At 31.5% G+C, this 12,276-nt stretch overlaps 1 protein-coding gene across 1 annotated transcript; it reads right to left on the reverse strand.

Moving 5' to 3' along the window:
• Positions 1 to 8,283: 8,283 nt before the first annotated feature.
• On the reverse strand, positions 8,284 to 10,103 carry LOC107495440 (uncharacterized). Its single transcript, XM_052263141.1, is given in 2 exon segments — positions 8,284 to 8,830; positions 9,655 to 10,103. Coding segments are annotated over 2 exon segments (996 nt in total).
• Between the last annotated feature and the right edge of the window lie 2,173 nt (positions 10,104 to 12,276).

Below are 12,276 nucleotides of genomic sequence, written 5' to 3' on the forward strand. Positions count from 1 at the left end.
TTATATATATATAATAACTTCTTTAATAATCTTAATTATTTTCACAAATTATATGTAGAGACTTTTCTAAGTTTGTATTTATTGACCAAATCCAATTCTCAATATTACTTTTAGGTTATTTTTTCTTATATTATTGTGTCATTAATTCTTTTTATATATTTTAATATTTATTTAATTTTATATAAATAATTAATTTAATGATTTTTTTTTATACACCTATCGTTCATAACATGCATGCATGGTTGAAAAATATTAAAGTTTTGAGTCTGTCGTTCCACCAATTGAAATATCTATAAATAAAGCCAACCAAGAAAAAATAGTTACATATATACTCTGATAAATACGAAAAAAACCCCGTTACTATTCCTCATCAATCTAGGGGGTCTTTTTGAGCCACTTTGGTTAACTTTATAACCCTTTTATTAAGTTTTCTTCTGTTGTTATTATTATGCTTATATCATTAGCAATATATATCTCGGTAAACAGCATACAAAACATACAAACTTTTATATAGAATCGTTTAATCATAGTGAGAAATTAGGTCTATTTAAAGTCAACACACATTTTTTTACTTTTTATTAAAAAAAACTCTCATACACAAATAGTTTTGGATCGATCAGAAAAGAAGACCAATATATCAGTGTTAGTTTTGGATTAGATATTTTTAAAGGGTCAAAATCTCCACATAACATAAAAAAAATTAAAACAAAATATGTTGTTATAAAAAAATTAATAAGATATTTAATAAAAATAATGTTTAAGTACTTTGTTTTAAAACTAATGATAATTATATTAGAGTAAAAATTTGCATGTGATATTTTCATGTGAAATTAATAGTTAGAAATCATTAGATGATTTGATAGGTTTAATTAAATTGTCATCTAATAGCTCTCAATTATCAAATTCACATGAATATATACAATAGAAGTGAATCTTTTTATTTATTTATTTTTCAATTGTTTAATAAAGTGTGATATTTTACTATTCAATCATTTCTCTCACGCTTTTTTTTGTTTCACTTTTTTTTTTCAAAGTCATAATTTCATCATTTACGAAATGAAAGAAATATATAGGTGTCTATATATGAGACAAGTAAAAGAAATAGGGGACTCGAACACGCTACTATAGAGGTAACATCATATAATAATCTAATAAGAGAAATAAAAGAAAATAAAGTGCTCATCAATTAGGAATTAAGGATTTGTTGAAACTTCTTCTACAGCTTTAAAGTCGACGCCATTATCTCTTCCACACTAGTTGATATATTATCAAAGATGAACCTGTTCCTAGCCTTCTATAAGGACCAGCTCAAAATCACCATCATCATCCTTTGAGATGAGCTATTGGGTTGGATACGCAAGATCCTATTCTCAAGTTCCACTCAACATAGAAATCAGAGTCTTCAGTGCCCCTTCTAGTAGCTGGTAAGCCTATTTTGACCAAAAAATTTTTTTAATTTCTCACAATGGAAGATGCAATGATTGATTGTTTTTGGAAATTGTAGACATTTTCAGCAGGTGGGTTCAATTTATGCAATGCGATGATGAAGCTTGTGTAGCACTCGAAGCTTTTCATGGAAGCCCCTCTAGAGAAAAATCTTAATCTTCGTTGGGATTTTCATCTTCCACAATTCTTGCCACAAATTTTGTTGTCTCATAATCTCTCGGCAAATTCAATCGAATGATGCGAGAATCCATAAGCTACACGGTACTGAGTACTCACTTCATACAAATCACTTTTATTAAGGGCCCAATAAATTTTATCTTCTCCACTCCCAATTATTGTTGCTAGCACACGCTAACTAGTGCTCTAAAAAAATACTTCTAATTAAAGTTTGATTCCACTGACCATTAGAAAGTATTAAATCTTTGATCATCAATAGCGGTTGATTTTGCAGATTGAAAACTTCAGATGAAGGAACAACACAAGGATGTGGAGGAGCAAGTCAAGAATCGCTGAAGATTCGGATACTGGATCCATCACCAACTCATCAAACCAGCCCCTTTTCAACAACTTTACGCCCTTCCAATATGCTACGCCACCCCATGAAAGTACCGTTCCGATCTTTGCATTCATTATGGAACTGTATCAAAAATATTTATTTCTGAGAAGTCTGGATTGGAGTGATTGTGAATGAGAGACAACTTTCCAACATTGTTTTGCTAGTAACGCCAAATTCTGAGCCCCTAGATCCTTAAAACCTAGTCCACCTTCTAATTTCGGTCTTGTCATAGTATTTCAACTAACCCATGTCATTTTTTGCTCTGTACCTTTTCGACCTCACTAAAATTGGGAGAGTATGTTGTCAATCTCCCTAATTAAAGTGTTAGGAAGGCAAAAACATGATAATGAATAAATTGGAATAGCCTCCCCAATAGTTTTGATTAGAACATGCTTGTCTACAAAGGAGAGAAGTTTTCTTTTTCACCCTTGAACTTGCCTCCTCACCTTGTCTTTGATCTTTTCGAAGGAGACATTTATTTTTTTGGACTATAGATGGAAGACCCAAATATTTATCCTTTGCACCAATATAAACAATTTTCAATTTTCGAACCAGTAGTAATCGAGCAGCAAGAGGAGTATTATTACTAAAGAATATAGCTAATTTATCCAAATTAACTTTTTGGCCACTGAACCCCTCGTATGACTGAAGAATACTGAGAATGTTTTCACGACTATTTTATGACACTTTGCAAAAATGGATTGAGTGATTCGCAAACAATAAGTGATTAATAGTAGGACATCTTCAGTTGATTTGAATATCTTCAATGAAAATGTTTTGTTCTGCTTTTTTTAGCAAAAAGAATAATCCTTCTGTACAGAAAAAAAAGTAGGGAGATAGAGGGTCTATCTCCTTGATGGATACTTATATTTGGTTTTAAAAAACTAAAAGGTTGACCTTCAACAATGATAGAGTAAGAAACTGTAGTCATTACCTCCTGTATCCAACTAATCTACCTAGATTCAAATTCCAGTTTCTCCAAAATGAACCAAAAAAATGTAACTCAACACGATCATAGGCTTTGCTCATATCCAATTTAACAGCCATTTCACTCACTAGGCCCATCTTCTTTGTCTTTAGATAGTGCATACATTCATGAGCGATTAGGACATTGTCTGAAATCAATCTACCCTTAATAAAGGCGCTCTGATTAGAGCTTATCAGCGAAGTTACAAATTTCTGTAGTCGATAAACTAGTACTTTAGAAATAATCTTATACACAACTAAGGAAAGGCTGATGGGTCTAAGCTGTGTCATATCCTTTGCATCAGGAATCTTAAGAATGAGACATATTTGTGTATGGTTGAAGCTCTTAGTAGTTTACAACTGACAAAGAAACTGCGAACATACAACCTTAAAAACATCCTCCCTTACTAAACTTTAGTAGAATTGAAAGAATTTAGCCGTAAATCCATCATCACCAGGGGTGCTCTAGGATGAACATTTCGTCCATTTTACCTCATCAAAACTGACCGGTATAGTTAATTTTCTGTTCATGGTTGCTGAAGCTTTGGTTTCAAAATTTTTGAATCCATGTGCCGGATTAGCTTGGTTAATCGATGTGAAGATATCCTTGAAGTATGTTTCATCTACTTATGCAATTTTCTCACGGGTGGTAGCATACGTACCATCATTCTTTTCCAGTTTCCAAATTTTATTTCTCCGGATCCAGTTGGAATGATTGGTAAAAAAAAACTTGTATTTCTGTCCCCTTCTTTAAGCCACTTTACGCGAGATTTTTTCCTCCAATAGCTTTTCTTTCTAAAGTAAGCATGTTCAAGTTTATTTTCCAAGGCTTCAACCTATTCTCCTCCTGTAATACCATCTTCTCTGAGAATTTTAAATTGGGATGTGAGTTCATCAATATCCTTCTTCGAATTAAATTTGTTCTGTTGTTGCTGTCATTGAACAATACAATACCTACAATGCTTCAATTTTTGAGACAAAACAAACATATTTTACCAAAACAAAAAAAAATTCACCAATATTTTTTTTTATCTCACTTAATCCGTGTAAGATAAGAAATCATATTTTAGTAAAGGAAAAGTATAGGTAGACAATGAAAATACTAAACAATGTGAACAATAGATATATTGGATGTTCATTTCACTAGGTGTACGGATGATTATTTTAATATTAAGATTTAGATGGTTAATTTGGAGGTGTAATGTGTTTTTATTTGATTGATGGTTGTTTATGTTGTTTAAAATAGTCATTGTTTATCTAACATTCTCCTTTAACAAATAACTAAAAAAATTGAGAGAATTCATTCTTAAATACAATTATATTTAAATTTTCACTTTATATTAAATTGAAAAGCCACTCTAATGTGGCAAATAAATACATAGTAAAGTTTTTTGGTTTTCCATTATATATAACATCCAATTTGATTGGTCAATAATTAATTTGTTGTGTATCGAAGTTCTATTTAAAAGTTTGTCGTTGATTAATAAATTACAACATATATAAAACAAGATTCAAATTTTTTATATTAAACTAATTATTCGACCAACCTAAGTTGGTTATATAGTAAAGCTAATTATATGGAGAAAAGAAATCCGTTATGTAGTCAAAAATCCAGGGGAAAAAAAAAGAAGAGATAAGAAAATGCTATTTGATTAAGTCGTTATCGCTAGTGAGTTAATCTTTTTGGTGTTTCCAAGATATGTCTCAATACTGAATTTGCAATGCCCAAATCTACTTTTTGTGTGTGTGTTTTTTTTTTTTTAATTGGTTCACCGTAATCTTTTACTATGATCATGATTATGGGATCGTCCTTGATATGCATATCGGGGATAAGATTAATATTTCATGCAGAATCCAAACAGTAGTGACATAAAATGGCTACATTGAAATCTCTCAAAGCGATTTTAATGCGTACATAAATCTGAATCTTGGGCAGATTTACATGATGAGGATCCTCAATTCATGAGCATGTAATTTAATATCGAAAATGAAAAATGATGACATATGTACCTCTCCTTTCTAAGGCAACAAACGCGCAAGAAACTCTGTTTTCACAATGAGCCTCTTCGAATGTACGTAGATGTTTTCAATTGACTCTCTTATATTATTATTTCAGATACAAATAAAATAAAATCATAGATAAGCCTTTCACTAGTTGTATGGATCATTCAACATAGCTTTGTAGACTTGAAGTTGATGACATCTTGAATACAAGCATTTCTGAACAAAGTGACATCCAAATTCACCCGAACCAAACGATAGCCACGGTCCCTAAACGCTTCAGGTGAATCCAGGGCAGTTCCAAACCTCCCTAAAAAGGGACCACCACCTTCTTTCCTTGGTGCACCCAACACCTTCTTCTCCACGCGATCCACCATCTCCATCACCCTCTCATCCTTTGGGTTCCTTAGACACCCTATGCCGGCGCTAAGGTCCAGCGGTCCAACCATTATCATGTCAACCCCCTCCACCGCCGCAATCTCTTCCGCACACTCCACTGCCTCCGGAGACTCCACCTGTCGGTATCAATAATACAAAAATTTGAGAATATGTTATCCACTTCCGCCACACCATAAAAAAACAAGTTAGTGGGGCTTTGATTTTCTGTGAACTTTAAATATTCATTGAATGGTGTGCCATACCTATAAGGTATGTTTGGATAATTTGTGCCAAAATTAATTTGGCTTCATTATTTGAGTTGGTTTATATTGTTGTTGTCATATTGATTCTCTAAAATTAATAATTTTTAATATTAAAAATTTCAAAATTTTATATTTTTAATATTTTATTTTTTTAACCTATTTAATAAATATCTCTACCGAAATTCATTTTTTTTAATTATAAATCCAATGATATCTATTCCCTTATAAATTATTTTGTACATAAAACTTTTCAAAATAAATCACACTTACACACCGATCTATATGACTATGTTTAGTTCTAAGAACAGAAATAAAACGAGACACTTAAGAAGAAGTAGATACAAAGAATATAGAAATAAAAATTAATATTTTTATATTTTATTTTATGATAAATTGAATATATACAAAAATTATTAAAATTTAATTTATTTTCACTTTTTTCATAAAAAAAATTAAAAATAAAAATATAATAATAAAAATATAATTATAAAAAATTAATAAAAATAATTAAAAAATAAATTATATCTCTTATTAATTCTTTATCCTTTCTATAAGAAAGAATATATAATGGTCAAAACTTAAGTACAAATAACTTCATGTGACATTGATAGTTAAAAATGATTAAATAATTTGATAAGTTTATTTAAATTGTCATTTAACGGTTCTCAACTATTAATTTCACATGAAATTAATTATACTTAAATTTTCATCTATATACTAATTTCATGTATATCCATATTTTATCTATCAAATATAATTTTATATTTCTCCAGATCTAAAAGCTTATAAATTCAACTTTATTATATTCTATTATTTTTTAGTTAGAATAGTTGAAATTGTATAATTATTAAATATTGACATTGATAATTCGCCTAACAACAATGTTAGGGAACCAAAAGGGTATTAGTCAACAGCTAAATATCTTTGAGTAAATCCAAAATCTCTACGAATTAATATATATGGATGTTTTTTTTACTAAGTATCAGAATATTTCTTTTTCATACTAAACAGATGTTCTTTTATATTTTTTCAAATTTTTTTGTATGGCAAATGTGAATATCTCTATTTCTTTAAGAATTTTATATTTATTTTTAAATTTTATAAATATTTAATTATTTTTACTAAAATATAACTGGATATTTCTTTTGTTAAATATTGAAGTGTTTTTTTTCATATTAAATGAATGTTTTTTTTATATTTCTTGTATTGCTTCTCCAATTAATCCATACATCATTGCCAATTTTCTCTGGTCCAATGCAGTATATCTTAAACTGGTTCACTTTCAGGAACACCTTCTGGCCACATTGGTATTATTATGTACACTGCAAACCTCTCTTTTGCTTTGATCTTACTAACCACCTTGAGTGCAATCTCAACTGAAATCAGATTTCCACAACCACTATAACTATCTTTCTCCCACAACTGGCACCCTCCAATGAAATATTGGTTCTCAATATATATGAATTTATCGGCGTTCCTAATCGCTTCCACATAAGCATCATGTATGCTTCTCTCAACAGTAAGCTTTCTAAACATTTGACTAGCAGATACATGATCAATCGACCGATATACCTGAACTTTCCAATCTCTCTCAGAGGGATTACTTCGCGCACCCAAGCGTAAACCACTTTCCAATCCCTCTCAGAGGAATTACTTCGCGCACCCAAGCGTAAACCACGCGCATTTTCCCGGCGCGTAATGATCCATGAGTTCCACCGTCTTAGGGATCGAGTTCAAATTCAACTCCAACTGCAACAGCAGCTCTGATAACACATCTGGTTTATGAAAGGAAAGCGGTTTTTGTCGACGGTGGCGAATCTGACGAGCCAGATGTCGGTGATAGAAGAGGAGTGGGTCGCGATGGAAAGGCATATAGGCCTGACGGTGAGAGAAAGGTCTGTTTGTGTGATTGTTGGAGGTGGGTAGGTTAATGTGAGAGAAAAAAGAAAGGTTTTTATATGTTTTAATTAGGTTTAATTAATCAATTTTAAATTTTTTAAATTTTAAATTTAAAAAATTTAAAATTAATTATTAATATAAATTAATGTGGTTTTGTTTAGTTTTTGGCTGGTAATCTCTTGTTCCATATACTTTTCCTTCGCCTAAAGCAATTTGATTATAACTCATAAACTCAATTTAAGACTATCAGGGACTGAAAATGCATACTCTTCAGTGATAAACAATTTCAATATAGTTACCACAAAATATACAAATTTCAAAATCCGTTTCTTCGGATATCTGTTTTCAGTTTCGAATCAACAATAGATAAATCTATATTTGTGGTGACTTAAATAAGTTAAACCATGGTTCTAAAAACCGAACCGGACCGGTCGGTTCAACCGGTTAATCAGGAACCGGTCATATGATCGGTTCGGTTGACTCTAAAAACCGACTAGCAAAAAATCGGTCAGAAAAATCGGTCAAACCGGCGATTAATTGGTGAACCGCTAGAACCGGCCGGGTTTTCTAAGGGTTTTCGGTTCATGACTACACTCAAAACGTCGCCGTTTCTAGTGTCATATATATGACAAAAGCACCTTGAAGATTGAAACCCTAGCCGCTATCTCTTAACATCATCCCACCCCTCTCTTCCTCTCTGATATTTGATCTTTGGAGAAGAATCCAGCCCTAAACCCCTTTGGAAGCCACAGCCACCATTCTCCCTCTGTTTTGTTAATTTGGCTCTGCTCTTGCAAAACCAGATATCTTCTTGGAATTAGTGTTAATTTCTGCTAGATGATTGGTTATGAAGCTTCCTCCATCGCTATGAAGCCCGAGTCTATGGCTTCTCAACTCCGTTTCAGCATTCATGTCATCTTGGTTGAGGACTGCGGCAAGCAATTGGGTGCCGTCAGATCTAGATAATTGGGAGGATGAATACCGGCTCTGTGTTCTCTTTTAGGACTTAGCGCTTAAAATTTCAGAACCTGGTAGCAAGCAACATGCATACCTAGGAGCACCAGATTTAGACATTCTTCCACTTGATACGGCCAAATCATAAGAGATCTCATCCAACGCAAACTCAGGGCCTTGCACACGAGTCTCCAGAGAACGCATTCCACTCTCAGATCTTGAACCCAACCCTAATCCTTTTTCCACAGCAACACCCAACCACCATCCACTCTTCAAATCGGCCCTCTTCTCGCCGTCGCCGTGCTCGGAGCTCTTCTCACCGTCGCATCTCTCTCTCTTCAAGCTCTCTGTATCTCTTCCACGGTTGCTTACTCACAATAGCAACCCTTGCTTTCACCTTCATCCTCCGACAGTTGTTGAAGTCCACTATCCTTCTGACTTAGTTAATTTTTCTAGTTTTGAGTTAATTTTTCTGAAATAATTTTGTTGATTGTTGATGGTTTTTTGTTAATTTTTTTGTTGATTTCTGATTTTATTGCCCAATTGTAATGGATTTTAACTTCTGAATTTCTGGATGTAATTGTTAAATGTTGATTGTGTTCTGAAATTGCATGTATCTTTTAATTTTTGAGTTTGTCTTTTGAATTTCTGAATATAATTGTTAAATGTTGATTGTGTTTTGAAATTGCATGTAACTTTTAAGTTTTAATTTCTGAGTTTGCTTCTGAATTTTTGGATGTAATTGTTAAATATTATTGTGTTCTGAAATTGCATGTATATTGGTTTGTTGATGTGATTAAAAATTGTATAAATTTTTGTTAATAATTCATATTTAGTTGTTAGTTGTATTTAATTTGTGCAAGTTTATGTTTGTGTTTGTGATGGCTGCTGATTATAAAAATATTTTATATTTAATTAAACCGTTTGAATTTTGATTGAATCTCAGTTGAATCGTTAAACCGTTAAACCAGTTACTTTACCGGTTCATTGACCGGTTCAGTTTTCGGAACCTTGAGTTAAAATTAAAAAAAAAGCCAGATAAATCTATATGACATACTGACATACACGAATACATACTTCACAATCCATGTATTTATAAAAAAAAATTAACTAAGTAACTAATTTAAAACAGAAAACTAACTCTTAACAGATTCTTAAGTAACTAATTCAAGTGAGTAACAGTAAACATACAACATATTGGTACCGACCTGGCATATGATGAGCAGGTCCTTCTGACAGTGGCCGTCGAGTCCAAAGCGGGATGCCCTCGCGGCGGGGCTCACAGGAGAACGGCAAAACGACACCGCTTTGGCGGCAGATTGGGGGTCTTGGATCATAGGAAACACAATTCCCTGGGCACCGAGGTCGATGGCCTTGCGGGCCCAGAAAGAGGAGCTGCTGTCGGGGACGCGGATGACGGCTGGGGTTTTGGCGGCGGCGAGTGCGTGGAGGCAGGGGAGGGCTTCTGGGAGGCCGCCGTGGCCGTGCTCCATGTCGATGAGGACGAAGTCAAAGTCGGCGAGTGCGGCTATCTCTGCGACGGTTGGGGAGAAGGTGAGGAGGGACATGCCGTAGACGACGTCGCCGTTTTGGATTCGGGACTTGAGAGTCGCAGAAGTGTTTCTTTTGGCGGTGTCCATGGTGTCACGGGTGAGTGAGTGAGGATGAGCCTGCTACTAAATGATGAATGAAATAGTAAGCAAATGCGAGAGTTTATGGGTATATTTTGGTAGGAGTCCCTCGTAAAAATGTCAAAATTGCCCTTTTAAAATATTTTTTAATAATTAAAATTTAATATATATAATTGATTAAATTATAATATTTTTACTAATATTAAATTTGACANTATTGTAGTCATTTTTAATTAAAAAAATATTAATTTAGACCCGTTCAAATTTTGATTTACCATTTTTTTCAATCAAATTAATTTGTTTGTCCTAATTTTGATAAAAATAATACAATTTAATCGATTATATGTGTTAAATTTTAATTATTAAAAAACATCTTTAAAAAAGACATTTTAGGTGTTTTTATTTGAGTGGCTTATATTTTTTTATATTATCAAAAAAATTCTATAAAATATGTCAATTATGCTAAAATTAGTTATTAGTATAAAATATATATTGAAATATAAATATATATTAAAAATAAATTAAATCACACTCCACACATGTATTTATATACAAATATATTTGTGATTAATTTTAATGGCTAATTTTAATATATAAATAATATTCAAAAAAATATATATAGAAAAAGTATTGCATTTGATTTATTTTTGTTTCTATCATTTTTATTGAGTTAAATAAACAAATTTCATGTAATTCGCATCCGAGTGAGTACGATTGGGCTTTTTGAATCTTGATTCTAGAGGGTGAGCTTATGATTTAAGGATTTCATGCTATGTTCGTAGCCAATGGCCCAAGCTATCAGGTATTTAGGCCCATGTGGCAAGTTGCTTTTATATTTCTGTCTATGAATCAATATTTGTATTTGTTTTGTACACCAAAAACAAATATTTGTCTTTGTTTTTTCCTATATTTTTAATCAAACGTTTTATTTAATGGGAGTTTGCTAAGCTGAAATCGACCCAGTAGTGTTGGGTCAAGAGCAGGTAATCAAATATTAAAAAGTTCTGTTAAGGATGAGATATAAGTGTTTATCATAAGAAAACTAAGTAACTAGTATTTAGACTTACCTGTTGATGAATACATCAATTAGGAGTGTTCAAATCCAAACTGATCCAAATTAAATCACTCATTCAATTCAATTCAAATTGAAAATCGATTAAAATCGCACTAATTCAGATTTAATTGGATTCTATTTTTTGCAAATCGCTGGATTTGATCGGATTTCAGATCTATTTTTCATAACCGATCCAATCCAATCCAAACCGTACAATGTGCTATAATATTATTATTTTATTATTATATTTACAATTATACTTATAACATGTTCAATTTGTTATACATTTTTCTATTATTCATGTATTATTATTATTTAATAAATATTTTATGTTCAAAATAATATTTATTTATTTATTTTAACTAACCTATAATTTTATTTCTATTGTTATGTTATCGTTGACCTTTTAAGATATTGTTAAGACTTATTATATCATTGGTGGTTATTTAAAATTTGATGTTGAGACTTGTTATATGTATTTAATTTTTTTATTTAAAAAATCGCAAATTCAAACCGATCTAAACTGATTGTAATCGGATCGGATGACTTTTTCCCTTAAAGCCGAACCAAACCGTACCGCGAACACCTCTAACGTCAATAAAATAAGTTAATTCTAACCAACTTGGATAGTTGGATTGGTCGAGTGGTTAGCTCACTCGCTTAAATAAATGTCGAATTTCGAATTCGGCCTTGTACATGTAGTAATTCATTGAAAAATACTGTGGACAACAAAAAAATAAAAAATAAATTAATTTTTTTAAAATTAATTCTATATAATGACGGCTCAATATGCACTTTCATATCTATTCGATAATATACTATGTCCACATAAAAATCAATTATTATTTATTAATATTAAATATATAATAGAATATAAAATGTTTATAAAAAATAAATTAAATAATACATATATTATATACAAATACATAATAATTAATTCTAATATCTTTGGTGTATTATCGTTAAGTCACGTTAATTTTTTTAAGTAAAAGGTAAAAGTAACATAAATTAAATGAGTTGCGTTTTGTTAATTTTTTTATTTTAGATTTTTCTCCTTTTTTTTTTTTAATGTAAAAAGAGGTACAATTGCATCCTTGAGCATTTATGCTTGGCAAAGTACATGCCTAA

This window comes from Arachis duranensis, chromosome 6, assembly GCF_000817695.3.
Source record: "Arachis duranensis cultivar V14167 chromosome 6, aradu.V14167.gnm2.J7QH, whole genome shotgun sequence".
NCBI lineage: Eukaryota > Viridiplantae > Streptophyta > Magnoliopsida > Fabales > Fabaceae > Arachis > Arachis duranensis.